This window comes from Melospiza melodia, chromosome 4, assembly GCF_035770615.1.
Source record: "Melospiza melodia melodia isolate bMelMel2 chromosome 4, bMelMel2.pri, whole genome shotgun sequence".
In the NCBI taxonomy this organism is placed as follows: domain Eukaryota; kingdom Metazoa; phylum Chordata; class Aves; order Passeriformes; family Passerellidae; genus Melospiza; species Melospiza melodia.
In genome coordinates this window covers 64963430-64987962 of record NC_086197.1, presented here as the reverse complement: position 1 = coordinate 64987962, position 24533 = coordinate 64963430, and the positions used below count along the sequence as shown (strand labels likewise).

The window sequence follows — 24533 nt, the reverse complement described above, 5'->3', positions numbered from 1 at the left end:
TAAATCTCTATTATAATTGGATCCTGCATCTGGAACTTTGGTGTAAGTGAATGTGATGCAAGAGTGTGTAAACACTCCTTTGGCTACTGTAATAAAGAGACAAAAAAGGCATCTTGGATCTTCAACCTCAGTTTGCTGCCACTGCAGAGAAACATGAGGGAGAGCCCCAAAGGTAAATATAGGCAATAAAACTCACTAAGTTGACTGAAAGAATATCAGTTTAGTGTAGTGTAACAGCAAATGCCAGGAGACCAATCAGTTAAAATACAATGCACTATAAATAGCTGCGGACCTACATGTGGAAAGGGTTGTCTTCCCTGCACTTCTTGTGAATACTAATTCAGCTCATGTGCACACGTGGAAGTACCATGTTAAATCAGGACTAAATACATTTAAATCATAAATGAAAATACTGACTAAAATCCAAAACCATATCACAGGCTTAGGGACAGTGGTTATTTTGTGATTACGTAGCTGTATGTTTTATTGATCAGTAAGAGGCATGAAAAGCAACAGAAAGCTATTTCTTCCCGTTTTCACTTCAAAGTCATTGACAGTTCTTACTGTTAAATGTTGGTAAAGACTAGAATGTTAATTTTAATGTGTATAAATAATTTATTGAATAATAATATATGAAAATGAATTTTATATGCTTCTCTATATGAATGACAGTCTATTACTGAAATTTATTAATCAGCACATTCCACTCAAATTTTTTGAGGAAGAGGAGGGAAGGAGGTTGAGAGGTGGTTTGGAAAAATGCAGTACAGTGGGCTGACTAAATCTGAATACTTGGTCTCTGAAAATGCAGCTATCAGGGTAATCCTAATCATACTGATGAGATACAAGACCGTTATATGCAGTCATAATAACAACTTAAAAACTTTCAATATTAACAGCAATGCCTGTTTGAGAACAGTTTTAAAATAGGTACATACAATTTTATTAAGTATAAAAAGACACCGTGCAGAGCACAATACAATATATTTCATCTTCAGTTCTGGTAGTTCTCAAGCTCCACGCTCTTAATTGATATTGTCACCAATGATTACTGAATATAATTACCTCTCTGTATAAAACGAGGCTTCTCTAGATGAATTCATGCTGTTTGGTTTTAAACATACAGTAATTTCCTTTCAATGGCTACTTACACTGATCAAACACTGTCAACTCTGTTGGCTAGCCTGCATTTGGTTTCTAACATATGCTATGATACTGCCAATTTACCCTGTTTTGCTTTGTCTCTCTCTGTTTGAGAATAGACCCTCCAATATATTAATTGCTTCTGACTTGGTTCCAAGTTCATAACCAGAACACTGCTTCTGACCATTTGTACATTCCATTCTGCACATTATTGAACTTTCACTGACATCAGCAGGAGTTTCCAACATGCAATGACTGTATGGTTTTCCCCTAATCCCCTTTTCTCCCCCAAGTCTTTTCTAATGAAGCATAGAAGGCATGTAAAAATGATCTTCTTTTAAGGATTTAAGAATCCATTTTCTTATTTTCTTGAAAGCAGATGACATTTATGGCCCTCCAGCTTTGACTATCTTCTTTGGAAAAGCAGACATGTAAACTTAAGAACTTACAGATTTTACTTGCACATTCCAGTTCAGTTTAATTTAAAAAAAAAGTCAGACTGTAATTTCAAATTGATTTAAATGATAATGTGTGAGTCCTAAAAGAAACAACTTACATTTCCTCCTCTCTGAAATATATTAACATTAGACTGGAAAATAAATTAAACAATACAGAAGTGCAGAGATTATGCTATCACAGTAATATCTGCCAAACAAAGCTTGGTCTTTTGCTAACATTAGCTTACTACATTTGCAATACATGCTAAGCAAAGACCCTACTTCTCTAACAGGTACATTCAGACAATATATATTTTATTGAATAAATATATAATATGTCCAGTTATAGATTTCTGAATAGTAACTATAATAGATACAAGCAATACCTACGTTTAAAAATACAGTTCTAGGCTTCCCTAACTTTACTACTAATAAAATTAAAGTTGACCTAAAACTTTTTCACTCTGTTGATGCATAATAAAATATATGGAAACACCAAGAGTAAAAAGCCAATTGCTTCTACAAATGGAATACTTTATAAATATAGTAAATTGCTATTTCCAGAGGGAAATCTGAAAATTATAAACAGGAAGTTAGGTTAAAACAGCTCTACCAGATATAGTACAAAGTGGTTATGAAGCGTGATGTACAAGTTGGATGTCTGTGGCAAAATTTTGAACTGATGTTTTTCATTTTTGGAGATAACTGTAGAGAAAGATCCTGCTCTCAAAAGCAGCCAATCTTAACCTCCCTAAACAAAACTTTCAGTGCCTAGAGAAAGCCAACTAGAAATTTGTCAGAGTAAGGAGTGCAAGAGGAGATCAAACAGAATTATTTGGAAGCCCTGGACTTCGCTGTTTCATAGGGTTTACCAATCATGCTGCTCTCATTGGGAACAGAGTCACAGAAGCAAAATGTATCTGTGACCACTGTGTGCTGAAAAGCCTTACCATGATGGTGCCCTCCCTACAACTCACTTTAGTCTGCTACTGTACATTCTCCAGATGAATTCTGTTTCATGTTCCTGTAGTTGTTTTCTTTTGCTGGAAGAGTACAGCTCTGGTTGCCTGATTACTGAACTCTTGATTGAGGCTTCTTCTTTCTCGAGAACAACCTAGAATTAAAGAAACACATTGCTCAGAGCAAGCAGAAAAAAATTGAGGAATTAAGCTGGTGGCTGTCTCTGCCTGCCATTTCTCCCTTTCAATTTAAAATCAGCAAAAATTCCTTACTTGCTAATGAAATGATTTAGGCAACTGAAAAGAATTAAAAACTTCATGTGTATGTCTGTCTCCTGCAATGGCATTGGTTTACTTAGAAACCCCAAACTTACTTCATGAAATACTACTGTTTATACCTCTTGTCTGAGTAGAGGCCCTGAGGTGGAATTCAAAACCTTCTCAGGGCCCTTGTTTGCCCCAACAAATCTGGAATACTGGTGGTCACAGGACAGGGTGTTTACAAGGTGGGTGTTTTCCCCTGATTACCAACAGAGGTCAGTGTCAACACTGATGAGGATGAGACCATCACTGGGAGCTTCAGATTTTGGCCATTTGGGGACTTTCTGAGTCACTTACTGACTCTTTCAATACATGTATACTGTTTTGGGAATAAACAGCTATGAGATGAGGGTTGAGATTTAAATCATCCTACTTGATTTTATTTAGGCAAATGGAGCATATCTATAAATTTATTCACAGCACAAACTCTCACTGATTTCAGAAAACTGCATATACAAAGAACCTCTGAACCTCACACACCACTGGGAGACTTGCAAGTCTCTTGGAAGTTATTGTGATTTTGAATGTCAGTTAAGAGTGAATGAAATACTTCCTACCAAACTGTATCCAAAAGCAAGCACTTAGAGGTGCCCTGCAGAGTGACCAGAATGAAGTAAGTGTTCCCTGTGGCAAGGAAGAGGCTTCAAAGACTTATCTTTACCTACCACCAGCAAATCTTGAGGTTTCATTGTAGAGTGGTAACAGATTAGTTGAAAATGCTTTAAACTGTCTAAACCCGGTGGCATACTCTTGTCATAAATGCTCTGGTTGTTAATATTAATAAAAAAGTATTCCCAGGACTCCTTTCACTTACAGGTAAGACAGAAGTGCACAGTGGCTTTTGATCTCAGGGTTATCAGTTGGAAACTGGCTTCAGAATTTTCCAGTTCCTTTAACCTGTTGTCAAAGTGCATCTTTACTGGGAAAAAACATGTGGAAAGGTACCAAAGAATGAGCTCTGCTCATCCTGGCAGTATGTGCTGGCTGGGTCCCCAAGGGTACCTCCAGGCCCCTGACTGCCTCCCTTGGGGCTCCCTCCATCCTGTCCACAGCCCAGGGCCTCGTGTCAGGCACTAGGGCTGCCATCTCCTGCCCCAGCAATGCCCCAGCAGGGCCAGTCTCCAGCTCCCCACAGCCCTGCCCTGCCCAGCCATGGGGGGCACTGTGGGCTCATGCCCCAGCCTGTCTCTATCCCCAGGCAGGTGCCCAGGCCTGGGGCTGCCCTGCTCCTGTCTGGGGCTGAGATGGGCTCTGGCAGCAGACGCTGCCCTGACAGACCCTGGAAGTGGCTGGCCCAGGTGGGGTGCTGCCAGAGCACTCTAGGGAAGAACACTGAATCCTCTCACCTACGACATGTGGTTTTGCTGTGTAGTTTGCTGCTGCTGCTGCTGCTGAATGAGCAGCTGCTGCTGTTGCCGGCGCCGCGCTGTTCTCAGCTTTTCGAAGCGAGCCTCCATCTCCTCCAGCACCTTGGGAGTGTAGCGCACCACCAGCTTCACGCTGTCCTTGGCCGCCTTCAGCAGCTCCACCGCCTTCTCGTGGTGCTCTCCTTCCACACTCTGCGAGCAGGGAGAACAGATTTAAGAGTGAAAATGGTGCTTTGATCCAGAGCTGTGTCTTTTTCATATGGAAAGTGTGGCAGAGTTTTACGCAGTTTCCATGCCTTACATTTTTTAAGGGACCGCTAAAAAGAAAGCATCAACACTTATGCACTGCTGGGCATGTATTAATTTTCAAGCCCTGACTTCTATGCTATTGCTGTTTGGAACAGTAAATTTCCAAAAGAGGGAGGTGACTCAGCTGTTAAATAGAGTATTCAATTTCTATCATTAAGTGGACTGACTGGAATCATATGCCTTTTAGGCATGTGCATTGTTACACACCTTAAGAAAAAGGGAAAATTTTTCTAATGGTGCACAATTGTCCACTTGTTGTAGGACACATTTCAAAACCAAATGTATCTCTGCACAGAAAAAAACCCAATAGCCTGAGTATCTGTAACCTTCACACGGGCTTTAGATAATCTAAAAATAAGTCTTTTTCTTCCCATTTAAAATAAACCAAAGTTTTACTACCTGCTGTGTTTTAAAACTCGTATGTATTTTGAAAATATAAGTCTTGAGAGAAAGTGTACAAAATTTGGCATTGTCTTATATTTCCTTTTTTGCTTGTAAATCATGGTCAGAATGGCATGGCATGGACATTCAGAGGAAATGAGAGGATATTCAGTGGTGTCATTTCGGTTTTGCTGTGCAACAGCATGAACTTAGAACAGGCTATGAACAAACACTGTAACTTCCCAAGCTTCATGCAGTAGAAACATTTCTTTGCTTGCAAAATGCTGGATGTTTCTTATTAACACCAATAAGAAATTGTGATTGTTTTCTACGGGAATAATAAGATGGGGTGTTTTAATACATCATTCAACAACCTAGCAAACTGCATTGAATTCATGCTTGTTTGTTTTCTCTCCTGGTTGTGCCCAGCCTTGTTCTTCCAGTTTAGACAGTATTTTTTAATTAGAATAAGATGGGGTGTTTTAATACATCATTCAACAACCTAGCAAACTGCATTGAATTCATGCTTGTTTGTTTTCTCTCCTGGTTGTGCCCAGCCTTGTTCTTCCAGTTTAGACAGTATTTTTTAATTAGAAATGAAGGGTTTGACTTTGTTGCTATCCAGGTCAATGGAAAACTCCCATTGATCTGAATGGTAACGATGCAGAATTAAGCCTAATGCTCTGAGCCATAAGCAAAGAGGGGACAAAACCAATGGCAAACATAGCGACGCTAAATACAAATCCTGCTCTCTGAACACACCTCACTCAGATCTTGACAACCACAGTTTTCAGCTCTTATTAATATGATGGTTAAACTTGCTCTTAGTGTCTTTATTGCTGCTTGCACTCCAGTTTTCAAAGTATTACAAAAACTTTACCTGCTTAACAACAGCTGCAGAAGTGGAATAGAGATGGAAAAGGAAAGGGCAAAGGGAGTTGTTTTGCTGTGGGAATGTTTCTGCCTCTGCAAACCTCTAAGGCTGGGCTGGCAAAGGACTCCTGCTGGTATCGGTCATTCCTCTACAAGGTACTTTGCTGACTGGATTATGCTGGTGGGGGACATTGCAAGGATCTGACACACTCATGTTACTTAAGAACTGCCCACCTAATGGGTAAAATTGTTTTTGAAAGTATATATTTACTTAACATATAATTTTTTATTTCATATACTTATATACACTTATTTCTTTTTTCCATTATTGCATTGGCAGATTGCATGAAAGAGAAGGTTGAAAAACATTATAGAGACAAGAACAGCTGAAAGAACTGCAAATATTGTGTGGGCAAATACCAACAATTACTCTATCCTGGTTCACAGACTTGCCATAAATCTAGAAGAAAAAAAAATCACTTTCCTGAAGACAAAAAGAACATCTGCTAGACCACAAGTTGGGAGACTAAGAAGAATATTTCTATTAGGTATCCCTACAGAAATATTTGGTTGACAAATTAGTCATTATAAATCTATTTTGCATCCTTTCTGTATCTGACTCACACAAGGTATCTGACAAATGCAGAATCTTTGCCAGATATCAACAGGCACCAGCAAGTGTTTTTGTCAAGCCATCTGCAGGGCTTACTGCTTTCAATTTCCTTTATTTTTAGGGGGTGTGGGACAAAAGTATGTTACAAAATCCTCAGCATAATGAGAAAACACTGTTTTTTAACATGCAGCGAAACAGCTCAAGGAACACTCTTCCCAGTCATGCTGGGACAACAAATCTGGATTCTGAACACACAGCTCTAATTTCATGTTCCTAATTATAAAGTTGGATAACCATCAGTGATTGAGCACAAACAAGTTACAGATATTTCATTTCATGTCCCACCACTGAACTGTCTGTTCTATTGTACATACTGTACATTATTTGCTTTTCTCCAGCTAAATTAAGAGAACCACAGAGTGAATGTCCCAGTGAACAATGCTAAATTTAGATTATTTTTTGTGCTGCCTCAAGCTTGTTTGCAACAAATAATCACTTCTGTAATTTTTGCCTTTTTACAAATTATATTGTGTGAGATTATTTAGCCCAAGACTGGTTTATGAGCAGTAGTTGCTCACTACTGTGAAGGTGGTGAGGCCCTGGAGCACGTTGCCAGAGAACTTGGAGATGTCCCATCCCTGGAAGTTCAAAGTCACGCTGGACAGGTTCTGAGCAACCTGCTCTAGTGGAAGGTGCTCCCACCCAAACTGTGCTATAATTCTGTGATTGTTTCAAGTATCAACATGGGTTCAAGCTTTGAATTCCGTTGTTTACACTCTGAGTACAAAAATATTTCTTTTGCATCTCTAAAGCAACTTTCTCTTGCGTCCACATGCAATTGGGAATTTTGTACTGTGTTTTTTGCTGCATTACCTAAATATTCTAAAGTGCACACATCAAATTTTTGACTGAAGAATCATAAAATAGAGGTGACAAGAGGGTCAAATTCAATATAGCTTGATATCTGAATGTTAACCACTTTCCTCTCTGGTCTTTGTCTAGATACTGTTGACAGTAAAAGGATTTTTCAAGAACCATCCATCAATTAGTAAATTGAAACTATTTTCACCTTTTTAATCACTTGTTGAAAAAAAACAACCACCAAATTAACTTTAAATCAGTGTGAAGTTTAAACAACCAACTTCCTAAAGTATTCCATTGAGTTCTTTTCATTGAAGACTAAATAATCTTTTCAGTGGGTTTTTTTTCTTTTCTTATTGCTATTTGGTACAAGCAAGTTTTCAGAAATAGTATTTCTCTTTTGAGACCATGATAATTGATAGAAGAAGTGGTAAAAAGTCTGTCTGAAGTATTACCCTAATATTTTGTTACAAGAGAAAGGGAATAGCTAGTGTTGAGAGAAATAGATGAAAACATAGAACATTTTTATTGTTTTTCACCTTGCAACAACAAAGAAATTTAAGTTTTGAAGTCTAAGATTTCTGACTGAACTCAGAAACTGCTACTCTGTGCCTTTGATGTATTTAAATACAAGGCCAGATGGAAGTTTGCATGGAAAAAGACTGCATGTTCACAAAGGGAAGGGTAAGATTATGTGAATGAGTATTCTAATCTTTTCAATACTTTCATTTTGCTTTTTGTGTGCTCTTTTACAAAGTAATGTCAAGGGCAGAATTTAACCTGTATCATGGAGTCAGAGCCTTATGTGTCCTCTAATCCAACAGCCCTTTTTTTTTACCTCCATGTTGACATTCACAGTGAAATTACTCCAAAATACTCCAACTTGATTTACATGAAAAATGACCATGAAAAAAATGTACCATTTTACCAAGCATACATGCTCCCTGTATGGGATATGTTGATTTCTCTGACAAAGATATCACAGCTGGATGAATATCACTAAAAGAAATCTAGAATGCACCCTCCACTGCAAATCAGCACCAAATGTGCTTACCAAATTTCTTTCAATTTTATGTGTTCAGAGCTTTTGAAGGTCACAAGACTACAGCAGTGCCATTGTGTCATGATTGTGCTTGGAAAGGGCTGTGTGCCCTTGAAAGAACGACACTCTGTTATTAAGCTTTTACTGCAGGACGGATTTACAGAATTATCAATTATTATTAAGGACATAGGTTCCTTGTAAATTAGGCAGGCGGTGTGGTTTTGAAATGAAGCTCTTCAAGCGCTCTCCATTACAACAGAAATTATAATGGCACAAAATTGTTGGTGGAGCTCTGCCTCACTGCACCACAAACGCACACTGAAGGTCTCTCACAGAACTAATTATTTTTGTTTCGTGTGGCTGCATTTTAAATCACAATGTTAGAGCAGCTGTGAAAAATGAAAATCCAGATGAATATGAAAGCTCTATCAAATTTCCACATACCACTCCATTAACTGAAAGCAGCTGGTCCCCACGTTTGAGCCCACCATGCCTTTCTGCCACTCCTCCAGGAATGATACGAGAAATATAAATAGGTGAATTTTGTTCCTTTCCTCCCATGACATTAAAGCCCAGGCCTTCCTCAGTCTTTGGCAGCTCCACCACTCGCGGGTGTGAATGGCCTTCACTGGCAGCAAATGCAGCAACTGTTGCCTGGAAGAAAAAAAATGATTGATTTGGCTATTTAAGGGTAACAGTGATAGACACTTTGTTGTTCATTTGCAGGAAGAATTCCTTCCTGTGAAAACATTTCAGGATCTTATTATGACATTCTCTGATTACCTGAAAATGCTTTAAAAACTAAGTTCTATGCCAACGTTTTTTGAAATAAAGGAATAAACAGAGGAACAAATAGTTAGGTGACTTGTCAAAGATAATACAGAAAGTTACCAGCAGAGCCAGAAGCAGGCACCAGGAAGCCTTACTCTGGGGTGATGCCCTCATTTATGATCATTAGTGCATTTCTTCTTTGCCTTTTCACAGGGAGAAAACTTATCCCTGTGGGATAAGATAATGGGATCTCTAACATGTTCCTAGTTGAAATTAAGTGGATGAACTGAATTTTTAACTCTCTGCTTTGCTTTCAGAGTTATGGAATTATTTATTTTAAATTCTCAGATTATATTATTAAATTAAAAGTTTAGTTTATAATCTTTGTGAAGTCTTTGAAGTCTTGCAAACTAAGTAACTTCTGGAACAGGAATAGGAGGTTTATATTATATAATTCTGTCAAAACTTTTATGGAAAAATTAAATCTTAAGACAACAACAGATACATAAATCAATTACAAAAATCTAGATTGTTTAACTTATTCCAGGGGGAAAAAAAGAGAAATAGCATACTGTAAAGCTTGCATCCAGGAAAATATTACATTTATACTTGATTTTTCTCTACAAGCATTTTCTTACTTATTGGTCTTAATAAACCATCAAATAAAGATTAAGAGAATATTTTATCATTTTTAAAATATGTTCGCAGTTCAAACTGCTTGAACAATTTTGCATCACACTAATATTTTTGAGCGTCCTAAATGCTTATTATGCTTAATCGAAGCTAGTGGATGATGTGATATAATGGATCATTCCAAATTACATGTTTTTGCACATGCAGAACTTCTCATCATGCATACATATTATGTTAGACATGAATGCACTAGGAGAATGAAATGCAGACAGCCCAGAAATAACCAGGAAATATTGCACTATTGAAACATTGCTCTGTAACCTGCTGTTCTATATGAGTAAGAAATGAGAATGGGAAACACTAATTGGACTTCTCCCCATTTACTAAATAACACAGCAATAATTTCTATGTTTATCTGCAGTGTAAACAAATCAGGATTTCATATACACATTTCTCCATATAGAACGAAAGATCTTGCAAAATTTACATGGACCATTAGCTTTCAATCAGAAGGTTAAAATAAGAAAAATGGCCTACAGAAAAGAAAGTCCTATTTAATATGGAAAATACGCTGCAATTTAGAGTGTATTAGGTTATTTGTTGCTATTATAGAGCTTGCTTCCCTAAAATACTCTTAAATCATTTTGTAACACACTACCAACCTTCCTCTTCTGATACAGCTTTAGATTAAAATCTCTGAGAATAAATACTTAATAGTAAGAGATCTTAGTTCCACTAGGACTTCAGGGAGTTTATGTTCACAGGAGTGGGACCATAAAGAAGTATCTCTAAAAAAGATTTACGGGTTTTGCAATTTATTTTGCATAGAATCTGTTACACCACATAAAAGACAGTGTTTTGTGCAAAATGATAATGGAAAAAAGAAAGCCATGGTGGACCCCCTGGTTTGGAAGCATCTATTTTTCTGCATGTTATGAAATACAGAGCATATTTCATACTGGCACATAGAATGGGTTCTTTCATGGTTGTGTGAAATCCTTTATAATTTCAGCAGCAGCAGTAACATAGCTGTAATTGTCTTAGGATATAAGAAAGGCAGGTCCACATGGACAAAGAGACTATATTTTATTAAAACAGGCAATATATCAGAAAAAAAGCCCCAGGCTTACATTTAGCTGTGGAGTCAATAAAATGTTGATCAGGCCATTTCTGTCACTGTTCATCCTTACCACTTGCTCAGTACCTACAGTTCCCATTAGTTAAAAGGGGAATTTTGATTGTTTAGTTTCTACCTCCCAAATAACTGTGTCCTCTCTGGATGAGATGTATGGGAAAACAGTCCATTAAAATATTGGTTGTTGCAGGCAGACTGCTATAGAAGAACCAGTAGATTTGCTTTTGCAAAGCAACTTTTCAAAAAGCATCATATTCCATAAAATCATTCTCTTTTCTTAAGCTACAGAAGCAGCATAAAGGTTGAAATTTTCCATTATGATTGTTACCTGGGAAGTAGCACTGGTTCTAGACTCTGGGCTGCCACTGATGTCTAAATTTTCTTACAGTGTACACACGAATACCTGAAACACACACGCGCACAGTCAATTACTGGATCACTTTGGTACCACGTATCTCAACAGCTGCACGTATCCTACCTTTGCAGTGGCCCTGGCTCGGAATTCGGGGCAGCCATTAACAGTTATGGTTTCATGCATGTATTGATACACCTAAAATGTTCATGAAAACAAAATGAAATTAATTATAGGAGCAAAACAAGGACTTTATTTTAACCCAGATAAGGAGAGTCCCTTTCCCTCAAAGGACTAACGTCCATTAATGCTGTATTCATGCAAACACATAGTAAAGTGCCAGCTAAACTTGAGCAGGCTTAGGTTAACAGAGAACATCAATCTGTGTTTCTCACAATAATTTCCAAACTTAACTTTACATCTTCCAACACAACTCCCTTCCATTCTCTAGCAAGTAGTTTCCTAAAACCAGCTAAGTTCTGTTTTCAAAAATTCGTGTTTCCAGGCAACTGACTTGAATGCAAGTGATCTGAACTGACTTGAGTGGTGCCCCAGCCTCCAACAATGACTTCTTTGGTCTCTGAACTTTCTTATGAACTAAAAGACTTAGGAAACTGATTTTAAAACATATGTAAGCTGCTCAGCACACAGAAGAAGAAAAATGCTACTCAGCTGAAGAATGGAAGTAAAAATAGCACCGGAGAAAGGTGACAGTACTACCTTCCAAATCAATCAAATATAACTAGGAATGTGAAAAGGGTTTACAGTCTGGTAGGTCTGGTCGGACATGATCAATGAGTAAGATTATCCTTTAAAAAGAAATTGTACATACACATAAATTACATAAAATTGCAATGTCAATATATATAAATTTCTGCAATTTTTTTTTCTGGTATACACTTTTGGCCCACCTTCCCTGATCCTTAAGTCTCCATTTTAAACATCTCCAGTAAAGAGAAAGGAAAAGGCTTTGTCTTACATTGCCTTTGTTCTCTAGATTTGTCACACTCTCAGAGCAAAAATAACAACCAAAGCTTTGATACTAGCCAGTTATTTTGAAAGCAAACTTAAAAAATAAAAATATTTACGTGTAACATACAGAAAGTTTTTTGGAAAACAAAGGTGAATGCAAACAAACAAAACCTTTTATTTAACTTTTCTATAAAATCAACATACTTAAAAAAAAGTTGCTATATGCTACTGATTTACTGTGGGCATTTTCTCAACCTAATTCATCAGAAATTTTGTCATTTCATATGTCCTGTGTCTCAGGCTCCACTTCTCATCAGAGAGAACCTTTGCTGGTAAAATATGTCAGTTTTTACAGCAATCTCCTTAGGTTCCTTGAGGAGTGCAGATTCAAACGTACTTTCAAAAATAATTTTATCTTTCACTCATTTGCTGATGCTTTAACACAAGTGCCAAAACTTTCCTCTTTGGTAATGTAAATGTTAGTTTGTTGGAGAAGTACTTAGCTGACCTACAAACAATGGCTTTTCCCATTGATAGACAAGTGTTCCCCACTGTCCTGTCCTGATGACTTGTTATGCAGTACCATAAGGATGCATCTCTCCACACTGAGCCTGTTAATATGAAACTTAACACACTGACAAGCATATGCTGCAAACATCTAAACAGAATTAAGATTTGTGTCTCATTTCTGATTTCAGTGGACAGACATACTGTTAATCAAGCAGTCATAAGTAGCAAAATGTTTGGGGGATGACTTATCCCCAAACCTTTTTTCTTGGGGTATCATACATAAGGGAAAGGTGAGAAAGGAAAGGAGATAACAAATGCAATACATTTCAGAGATCTAAAATACGACAAACACTTCCACAATACAGCAAAAGATTCTTTGTCTTGACTACTGACAGCACATATGTCATTCTAGAGCTGAATTCTGGAATTCAGAAAAAAGCCTGGGCCAATGAAGAAAACTGAGACAAGGAGATCATGCTGAAAATCTTCCTGCTTTCTCCATTTGACATGAAATCTTGCTTCCATTGGGAACATGGACATCGACCACAGCAGAAACCAGGATTTTGCCCTTACTTGTAAACATTTGGGAAAAGAAAGCTCTTTTATAGTCTCTACAGGATTTCTGGTTTCTTATGTCTTAGTACTGGATGATACTGTCATAAAAATGGGTTGAGCCTACATACTCAGCATCATTCTGCACTGATCAGTTCAGTGTTTATTGTATTATGCTGCAGGACTTATTATTACATAAGAAGAATTACTACGTTATATAAGAAGAATAATTGTGTGTAATTGCAACAATGAGTCATTACATTGTTTTTTCTTCAAACCCATAGTGAACTGAACTACTAATAATACTGTATTTTCTTCAGGTTCCACTTCATCTTAGAACATGACAGCAGATTGTACATATTGTTTTTGCTTGCACAGCTTTAAATGCTACGGCTTGCTAAAATGTCTAAAGGCATATATTTGAATATTGAACTATTATGACATTAAATTGCTTCAAAAACAGGTCACAGTATTTCATATAAAGGAAGAGTTACTAAAAATTATTTAAAATATTCATGACTAAGCTCAATAAACACAAAGGTGAGCATTCATTTCACTGTTTGTTGGGTTTGAAGTCATATAACTTCCTGTTGACTGCATCCTACCAATATCTAGCTGGTAGACTTTTTTAATATCCAGTATCCTGGTAACTAATTTGTATACTGGTGAAAGAACACTCATGAGTGTGAGATCAAATTAGTAAGATAAAAAATAATCCAGCAGCTCAAAAACTTCTGGAAAAATATGATCAATAGTGTCATATAATCCTTAGGTAATTTTTAAATTCTAAATGCTAACAGATTAAAATGCTGTTCTGCAAAGAGGTATTAGTGATTGTGGTATCTATACCTCAGTTCTTACAGAAAGAGAGTCCTGCATGTTAGATCTCACTGTCTATAAGCAACAGATGCAACCAGTCTTGAATATTTGCTTGAGGCATTTGTAAATCAAATTATCCTATTTGACAGTTAAATAATCCTGAATGCAATTTGAGTGTAAGAATGACAAAACATATACACCCACATAACTTTCTTATTACTGAGTCAGTCTGACAACCAAACACAGATTAATCGTACCTGTTCCACCAAGCCCCTGAAACTCTTTGTAGGGTTCACATCTAATCAGGGTCCATCCTTGCAGTGCACTGGAGTCCATAAACAAACGTTGTTTGTTCTCTTGTAGCCACACTAAGCCCTTTATCTATGCTGTTCTCAGCACCACCTTAGCCATGACTTTAGCACAACAAATCCATTCTGCTCCCTCTTCTGTGTACACAGAACACGTAAACTGAAAATCTCTTTGTTCTCAGACTGAGTAAGTTGGTATTTAAATCCTCCTGGTATGAAATATAGCTTCTTGTTGAATCCACTGTATGTGATAAGTAATTGAAATGGATTTAAAAAATATTTTCTTTCAATTCCTGCTATTACCTTTACATCTGATTACATTTTTAACATATAACAATTCTCCTGAATCCAATGATGTCATCCTTAAGCTGCCTGTATAAGATTTACTATAGTTTTCTTAAACAAAATATCAGTCAGTATAGAAAAAGACAAAGATTTTAATTCAAAGCACTTGAAAATCTCCCCTGTAGGGTATTTACAAAAGAAAACAGTGATTTTAAAACAGTGATCTTTGTCAACTCCGACAGATGAATCATTTTGAAAGATATCATTGGATAGTATGATTGAGCTGAAGAAAGAAAATTAACATATTACAGAGTCACTGACTGGTTGAGAATGGAAGTGACTCTGGAGGTCATCTCATTCAACTGCCTTGCTCAAGCAGGGCCACCTAGAGCCAGTTGCCCAGCACAGTAACCAGTTGGTTATTATATGTTACTAACTTGAAAAAGAGCATATCTATTTTTGTATGTACAGCTATATCTTTTTTGAGTGTCTGTAAGACTACACGGGTGTTTAGTAATATTATTTACTGACAGACTCCATAAAAGCTGATGGTCTAGTGCCTAGGGAAAAGAGCTTCCATGATTAATTAGTAATAGAAATTAAATTACAGGTGAAATGTCAATGATTCAAGACACAAACCTGCAGCTGGAAGGTAAATGGTAATGTTTCAGATCATTGCTCTCCCCCAGTGATTTCTACCAAATCTGTGAGTGTCTGTGTGCTGAATGTTCATTGGGTAAAGGCGTGCTGCAGGCAGGGGTTTGTTCACACAGATCTCATTTGTGCTGTGGAGCAAGACATACTCAGCTTTGTTTTCTCTTTCCTGTGGAGCACAGAATACAACACTCCCACCAAGCAATACTCCTGAAAGCATGAATACAGATCTCAGACTTTTTCAGCTTCTGCAGGTAGTCTCCTCAGACATAACCTGAAGTTATTCTCCCACACTACTCAAAGATTACAAAGAGAGTGCAGGAGGTAAATTAGAGCTAGAAAATTTGAACTTGGAAGTGAATCCTCCTTGTACTGTGTCAGCTCTCGCAGGCACAGAGAAATGCACATTTTATTACCTCTCCCAGCAGGAGCTGCAGTGAGTCAGATGCAGCAGGTATTATTGTTATGATGATGGGCCTCACCCCCACGCATTCAGCTGGGAGGCAAAGCAGCTGGTTTAACATTACTGGAGCACAGGAAGGGGAACAGCCTTACAGGTACTTTAGGAGCTAGCTTCTTACCAAAAATTACTCCATACAGACTCATAACAAAGCAGGTTATTTAGGGCTTGGCTATTTAAGTCAACACAAAGCTACAGAAGGTCCTGGAAAAACAGTGCACTTAGCAGCCTGTTTTGCAAAGGTGTCTATAAGCAGTATTTCTCTTTACAATCAGAATGATGCAGCATCTTTTCTGATTAATTCTCTAAGACAGAATATAATTAAACAATTTTATTCCATTAACTTCCATAAATGGTATTTAGCGATTCATCCCCTGATGAAATATGTAATTCTAAGTACAACTGTACCTACAATAATGATGCTCAACTTTAGGACAAGCCGATCTGAACACTAAAGGGCAGAGGTATGAGGCAGAAGTCATTTTACAGCAATGAACAGGTGCTCAGAAACCCCCCATAAACACAGAGTACACTGCAATTCAGACCTGTGATGTAGCAAGTCCAGATGGAGTTTTCTGAAACTTCTTAGTGTGGAAGTAACCTTTTTTGAAAATGTTAGAAGTTTCTTAGCATGAAATCATAGATGTAAGTAGCAACAATCAGCTGTGTTTCCAAAGTGCCTGCAGTATGATAATAATAAAAAGACATAAAATGACTCCTTCAAGAACTCACAACCTAAATAAGTGATTCAGGTAAATCACAGGTAGCAGGTAAAAGAGTGAAATGAAGAAAAAACCTGCAAAAAGACCGATAAATTATGTTTAAAATATATATTGGCATCATCTGGGTTTATCTCCTTCACCATATTTTTTGTTGCTTCAAGTGTAGAAAAGAATTGCAACTCTATTTTTGGAAGAAGACCTTCAAGGAAGGGAAGACAAGAGCCTGACAGACAGTACAGAGGGCAGAGTTAGCATGAGAATAACCAGAGCAAGGAGGACATAATTGGTTTCACTGCGCTCCTGTAGTCATGTCAGTGGAACAGTGTACATGTGTGCATCCTTGCAGAACTGATGCTAAGCTATAAAAGAGAGAGATTGTTATTTACTTACACCTCACTACTATGCCTCTGCCATCAACCAGCTAAATCCCTATCTTCCTAATTGCCTTTGTATGTCAGACAGGATGATAAATATTTTTCCCTTCTAAGATGTCAAGTAAATGAAGTATCTTAATCAGTCTTTTACCATAGTGAGAAGAGCAGAAGATGCTTTATTCTGCACAGTTGCTGGCCTCTCTTCTCCCCTCCTCTCCAAATCTGGAGCAGGAATTCAGTCTCCTTCTGCTTGGAGACCCACATTTAATTTCACTTGATGCATGACCCAGTCCTTGGGGCAGGCCAGGAGAACACCCAACCTTGTGACTGGGAGAAGTTACAGAGAGAAGGTGCACTGGAGAGCTGCAACCCCTCCACGGTGGTGCCTGTGAATCCCTTGTTTCTGAGAGCAAATGCCACCTGCAGCACAAACTTTGTGTCTCTCCCACTCTACTTTGTTTTCATAATTTTTGACTCTTTCACATTCTGTTTGGGATTTTTCCTTACACATAACCTCTTGCTTATATTTTCCATTCTTAATCCACATTTATGTCTGTGGAAAAAAAATGCATTGGTTTGTATGCCTGGACAGATTCCCCTTAAGCCATGCTTCAGCACCCAATTCAGATCAAGCTCGACCACATCAGTGAGCAAGGCTTAAATGCTGCAAAGGTTAGAAGAGACTCTGGTAACCTCTTGTACAACATAAACTATGGAATCTTACCTGGTAATATTTTACACCAATCACCAATCAATCATTTTTGCTTGAACTACAGACTTTCCAGAGCTCAACAGTTTTCAAAATTTCTGCCCCTTATGGTAGATTTTCTGAAATTTCAAACAGTATTTGCCTTTCTACAAAATTACTTACAAACAAATCTAATTATCCATCTAAGATGACACCTGAACAGATGATGACATAAAAAAAAGAAAGCATGTCAAACACAACTGAAAATGTGTATATTAGCAGCAAGGAGGTATGCAGCTGACCCAATCACATTTCCTCTTTCACAATTCCTCTTTCTTAATTCCTCTTTTGTAATGACTTTTTACATCTGAAATCTTACTCAAGCTCAAAACCAAAGCAGTGGAGCACTTCCATTCAGCCATAGACCTGTGGTGGCTCAATGAAAGTGGAAAATATCTAATGACAGTGTGTGAAGTTTTGTATGTCTTGAATATCAGATGGAATTTCTGGTTTTGCGCCTGTGTTCTGCTTCTTAAAAAATCATCTCATGTGATAAGCATGCCTGGGAAAGCACATTTACATCTTTAAGAGCATGTTTCCTCCAGAACTATATATATACAGAGCTATAGTCTCTTGCTAAGATATTGTCCTAAACACTGTCATACACCATCGTTTAGAACAGTAGTTCCATTTGAAAGTTGGAAGTAGTTCCGTTGGTAGTTGAAAGCAGGCTGATTTTCTCTCCTATCAATCTAGTTGACTCAAAAAATATTAGCATTGTGTTAATAGCTACTTTTATCTTTGGCAGTTAATTTAAAAAATTGGGGAAGGGACTATTCTGAATGACTAAAAAGAAAGAGAATTTGGTAACTGTTTAAATAGCAGTGCTTGTGAGGGACAGACCCCCACAAAACCACTGGTTGTGGGAGAATGCCATGGATGCGATGCATACACACCACAACTTCAAGTTTACAATAAACTTAGATTCTTCTTAAACAAGATTGTTTGAGCAAATGAATCACAAAAGCCCATTTTGTTATAGGACTATGACAGGCGTTTGAGTAATCCAAAGAGAAGCAGAATTAGGCAATCTTACACCCAAGATCACAGTGTATATTCTGTACATAATCCAGTCTGCCCCTGAGTGCAAGCTGATGAAAGTTCTTTTGTCAATGTCAGCAGGACAAGTCAATAGGTACCTGTGAGTACAGAGAGCTTGAAATGGCTGGAAAGTTCATTTGAGACGAAGGCACGTGATACATTACTGTTCTTACTGGAAGCACTGACAGGCCTGTATTACGTAAGTTGCTGCTTGCAGCTACTGAATTTCGACAACTGAATTTGAAAAAGCTGCTTTGTGACAACTAGTCTGTATTAATGAGCTATTTTTATCAGACAGAATGTGGTCATTCAAGGTTGCTGGCATTCTGAATATTTTCACATGATAAGCTCTCATTACCCTTTGAGCAGTTACATGATTGCATTGGAAAAACCACCGGTGTCTATTTTCAAAACCAAACTTTGCACTATTTTCACAATTGTTGCATTGTTCCCTTTCCATGAAGTAACACAGCATGGATGTTGCCACATGATGCCATAGGGATGCTAACCCATTAAAAAGCACAAACCTGTAAATGAAATTCAATCTTGTTTAACAACTTGAGATGAGACAGTTTTAATTTCAGACCATGTGTAAGAAATATTATGAATGTTGTCTTTAGCATTTTCATTGAGGATATTTTATATAAACGTTCCTTCTCTAGGGGATGGGGGCTATGGAGGAAACTAGGTCAGTTCCACCAAAGTGAAAAAAACTGATCTGAATACTGATGCATTATTAAGCTGTCCTTAGGCAGTAGATAAAAAACAGCATGGGCCTGAGACATTGTTAAAAATAAATTAAGGATAATCACTACAAAGGTATAATATTTTAATTTAGGGTGTAATACTTCATGAAGGCTCAAGTTAAAGTGGAATTTTTCTTTTATTTTTTTGTGTGGAAAATGGTGGTGCGCACTCTGATCTGACAGTATCTGTGGTGACCAAATTCTGGTCCCTGAGCTCTTGCCATATGATTCTGAGTCTGTCCAAGAAACAACCCAACAGGGGTTACAGGCTGGGGCCAGAATCTCTTTCCTCCCTTATGTGTGAGCAGAAGTATGTAGCAGATGTACCCGAAAATGCACGCTGTCACATCCTCTGCACATACTGAGTGAGTCAATTGAAACACGCCCCGTGTTGCTGTTAGGATACACAAGACCTCTGTGTGCCTCCTCTTCCCTCCAATGTCAATTCTGTCTGGAGTCATCACTGACACTCTGAAGTCAGTAGGAAGTTGCTTAATACCCTTTTAAGTATAAGGAAAAATAGACTTTCATTTGCAAGTAAAAACTACTTATATGAGGTACAAGAGAAATATACTTAGATCATTTATTTTATTTCCTAGAACAGTCTTGCACACTGTTCTATATTCTGCTCTAAGTCAATGGGAACTATGATATGGCATCTTTAAAACAGTGTTACAGGTGTTGCAGAAACTGTATCCTTTGCAATCACTAAACCTTGGCAAAATACAGTCCTAAAAGTCTCTTCTGCTGTTTCTACTGCAATATACTGGGATAAAAAGAAATACCAACATGTGTGATTAGTTAATTCCCATAAGACCACTTGGAACTCACAGCCTATAATTTACCACCCTCTTAGATCTCTCTGCCAGTTACTTTTGAGTTCAAAAATACACCAAGCATTAATAAACACTAATAACCTCCACTTCATCAGTAAATTTGTATATGCTGTTGAGACTGACATAAGCAACAGCCATATTCCAAATTTTACCAGATTTGTCAAAACCTTGCCAAAATGAGCACCTGGATGAAACATGACATCATCATGCAGGCTCATCTCAAATGTTCCTATCAAGCTGAGAAGACAGGGGGAAGGAAGGAAACTACTGATGCTTCTTGTTTTAAAGGACAACAAAAATACAGATAAAATAGAGTTCTAAAAGAGTTTTACAATTTCTTTTCTTAAAACAATGGAGATTGAGCAGCATTTCTCAGGAGTCTTATCAGTGACATCAGTTAAGTAGCAGCAGAGGGATACTAAGGCTCCACCAAGGCAAAAAAAATGGTGCAGTGGCTTCCAACAACCTTTCACTTCTTAACATTACTCGGTAGTTAAACTGCTGCTGATTCCTCTCAAGAGGAAGAAGCAGGCTTGAGATGAACTGCAACAGAGGCTATTCTGTCTATTCTGAAGAGTTTTATATAATCAAATAGGATACTGCAATAATAAACTAAAATGATAATGTGAGCAAACCAAAAAGATGTTGAGATGCACCACACATGTGCCACTGGAATTACCTTCCATAGCACATGCAGCTGCAGCTGTGTGCCAAAATAAGAACATCACCTGAGCACCACTCAGTTTTGGTAAATATGATACAGCCACCCAGATAAACTGTACAAGACATGTGATTGTTTTGAGTCTTGCAGGACTCTTGAAGCACTAAAGTATTTATTTATCTGTTGTAAAAGGCACAGTTACACAAGTAGGGCGTAAGTATAATTAGATTTATAGCCACCAGCCAACTCTAAAAATTGATCTTTAATCAAAACCAGTGGGAGAAAGCATCCATTAAAGACCCACGATACAGTCTGGTCCCAGAATCTAGAGTAATCCATCTGTGAAATCTACGTATTTAGCTCTAGGCAGATAAAAAACCAGGTGACAACAGCAGCTGTTTTAAATCTCCTGCAGTGAAGTCATGAAAGTGGTAGGAACTTAGTAATTGCACAGACACTAAATAATGCCTTCTCTCAGATGATGCCTGGGCAGCTTGGTAAATTCATATAATTGCCATTAATGAAGGCCATCTGCTGAGTTACAAGGTAATCATTTCCAAAAGTTCTCATTCATGCCATCCAGGGCTTGTGAGCAACAGAGTAATGCTTCATTGTTTTTCCAAACTGGAGTAATTTCTGATTACATTCACCCTAAAAAATGGCATGTTTTAACACAGTAGGGTAATTAAAACTGTGTGTACTGCTAACTTATGCTTTTCTGCTGAACTTCCTCAATGCCTAATCCAGCATGGTGGCAACACAAAGAGCAGACAGCTCATTTTTAGAAACTGGATTTTTTTATTATCTAATAAACATAAATCACAAATCCTTCTTTCAACTCATCATTGTGAGTACAGTACCTACAACCAGGAGGCAGAAGGCAAAATTCTGTAAAACATGAGTGAATACATTGCTACTGTGCCATACCATCATATTTGAGACAAGCTAAGTAATGGCCTTTCCTCTCAGGGATGGAAGTACTCATTTAGCGGGAACTTATTATTTTATGTGGCTTTTCATCACTGGGACAGTGGAAATGAAAAAAGCATGGAAAGGTACAGTACAAAATTCTTGCAAATGCTATACAGCCCCAGAATTCAGGTAAACTGAACTGGTTTGGCTGACATTATAAATTAAAAAAAGATAAAATAACAAAACTTTACAATTAACATCCAGGAATACAAATTTTATTGAAAACTTACAAATAAACCAAACTTACCAATAAACCAAAACTTACCAATAAACCAAAATCTGAATTAAATTGGTGAATTTGCACAATTCCATATTTGCTACAGCATGAGTCTTAGTACTAAACTAATGGTGCAGTGATTCTGAATAAGCTATCAGGAACACTAGAACAAGTTATAACAAGGTATCAGATTAGCCTAAGGAGAACTCTGCTTCCCAGCCAGTCTAATGAGGCATCATGCTAATACAACCACGCTGGTTTTGTGACCTGAGGTAGAACTCTGAGCTGATAAATCTCTGTCACTTTACTCCTATGTGTTGTCCTATTGCCCTTTTGTTTACTAATTGCCTTATTAGTAAGTCTGGCATATCACTTCTGCTCAGTCTGACCAGCACTCTGGTTTGCACGGGCAAATGCGACAGCAGGGGATCTTTAGATATCAGGCTTCCCACTGAGCTTTAATCACAGTTCTTTGCTGTGAATTATAGCTGTAAGTCTTCTCAATACATTTTTTTTCCCAAGCTTGCATCTTATAATTTAAAAACTTCAAACGCTGGGCTTGCCCTGTGGAGATGACCAGAATTGTATTTCTCCTCCTGTAACAAATATGCAGCTTTCAGCAAAAATAAAGCATGAAGACAGGGCAGAATTTGGATTTGGGGGCTTACCTTGGTGCCAACTGAGAGAATTTGGCCTGCTGCACCTCCATTTTCATAAGGACTCATGAGGCAGAAAACAATGACAATCTGCTTTCAGAGACTAGGTCTGGGATGTGGAGTAACAGCATTATATTGCAAACTGAACAAATAAATTTTAAGATTATTGAAACACAATGAAAAAAGGTATTTAAATGACTCCTACATAAAAATCTTAAATTAATAATTGAATAAAAGAATAAATGAGGATTTTTGCCTGAGTCCTGCTAATATCCAGATTGTTGTATTCAGTAGAGCCCTGTAAAAATGGAGTATACAACCACACTAGGACATCTGAAGTGAATGAACATCTAAGGGTTCCAGCCAGCCTTCTGTTCTCACACATGGCATCACTGTATAATACCACCAGATCCAGTTTTCACCACCCAGCAGCCTTCTTCTGGTCCCTTAATATTTGCAAAGCCACATATCAGGGTTAATAATGGAAAGTATGGGTGGGCAGCTTGAGGAAAGGATCAGATAAAAAAACATTGCCCATCAGCAGCACTGGGATTCTGGGCGCTCATATCACGAAGGCATGGAAATGAAACTAGTAATTAAAGGAAATAATTCCAAAATACTGACTAGGCTTATTAAACTATACTACCTAATATATAATAAAACTATGATTTTAATACTATACAACACGTGCAAGGATATCTCTACAGTAACTAGGGAGCATCAGAAGCTCATGAAAAATGTGGGTCAGTGTTCTGCCATTGCCATTTTTATGCCTGTAAGTCAAGAGAAGTCTTTAAATGTCCAGGATGCTCTGTTTATATTTTATAGCAAGCTTAAAAAAGTTTTAAACTACTGACATAGGAACTAAACTATTTTCAAAGACAACATGCTTTCCCAGTGACTAATCTCACACAAGATGGACACGATTAGAGTACTTTGTCCTCCTTCATCAGTGACTGAATCCTACAGATTTGCTTTTCTGTGATGACGTGATATTTTGGTGGGAGTCATAACAATACAAAATAATGGTTACTTTTGTGTGTCTGGTTGCCACATTTTATCTGATTCATTTTGGCATTGATTCACCTTGGTATTTCCTAGTGAGATCTTACTTCAAACAATATCCACACAGAAAAACTTAAGCTTTAACCTTGAAATAAAAAATTGAGTAGCAAAGACAAGCTGGGAGAAAAACTAAATACACCTGAATATTATATATTTAACACACAGAAATGGAAATCAGGGAATCAATCTAAAAGAAAACTTTGCTCAGGAGATTCAAGTGTTTATTAAACTGTACTGTTATTGTCCTGGTTCTTGACCACCAATTATCAGATTTTAGCAGTAAATGAAATTCACATAGCTGCTAAGGCATGTCACTTTTTATTGCTGATGATCCACGATGTTTTGCTCAGCTTTTTATTCTATAATCTGTGCCCACAGGTCCTTAGGGTTTCTTGCCAGACCAGAAATTTACCTTATCTTTCAGTTCTTACAACTTCCTTTTGCTGACTTACAAGAATTAAAGTAACTTTATCAGTTAGGTTGTCTAGTTTTATGTTGCATATGAATGTAACTTCTCAGTATCTCAATTGCATTCACTTTCAAAGCACTTTATTTATTCCAGTAACCTCTTGGAAATCAGATGACTATAACATAGCAACTGCTTTAAATAAACAGCAAAAACATTTAGAAGGGTAAAGGACTTAATGGTATAATGGGAAAGACTTATGCAAGTTTTATCAGATGACATAGCTATAGAAGACTAATTAATCTTCATGTAGCTAGGGAGCTTTTAAAAGA

General features: G+C 37.4%; 1 protein-coding gene across 2 annotated transcripts in view; it reads right to left on the bottom strand.

Moving 5' to 3' along the window:
• Positions 1-629: 629 nt before the first annotated feature.
• Positions 630-24533, bottom strand: part of LIN7A (lin-7 homolog A, crumbs cell polarity complex component) — a 46747-nt gene continuing 22843 nt past the window's right edge. The window contains exons 3-6 of one of the 2 annotated variants that reach the window (XM_063154972.1): positions 11324-11395; positions 8751-8960; positions 4211-4419; positions 630-2694 (exon numbers count right to left, since the gene is read on the bottom strand). In XM_063154972.1, coding sequence (XP_063011042.1) covers positions 2652-2694; positions 4211-4419; positions 8751-8960; positions 11324-11395 — 534 coding nt within the window. In that variant the 3' untranslated portion in view covers positions 630-2651. Of the gene's footprint in view, positions 2695-4206; positions 4420-8750; positions 8961-11323; positions 11396-24533 lie in introns of both variants that reach the window. The other variant, XM_063154971.1, reaches the window with a different exon arrangement.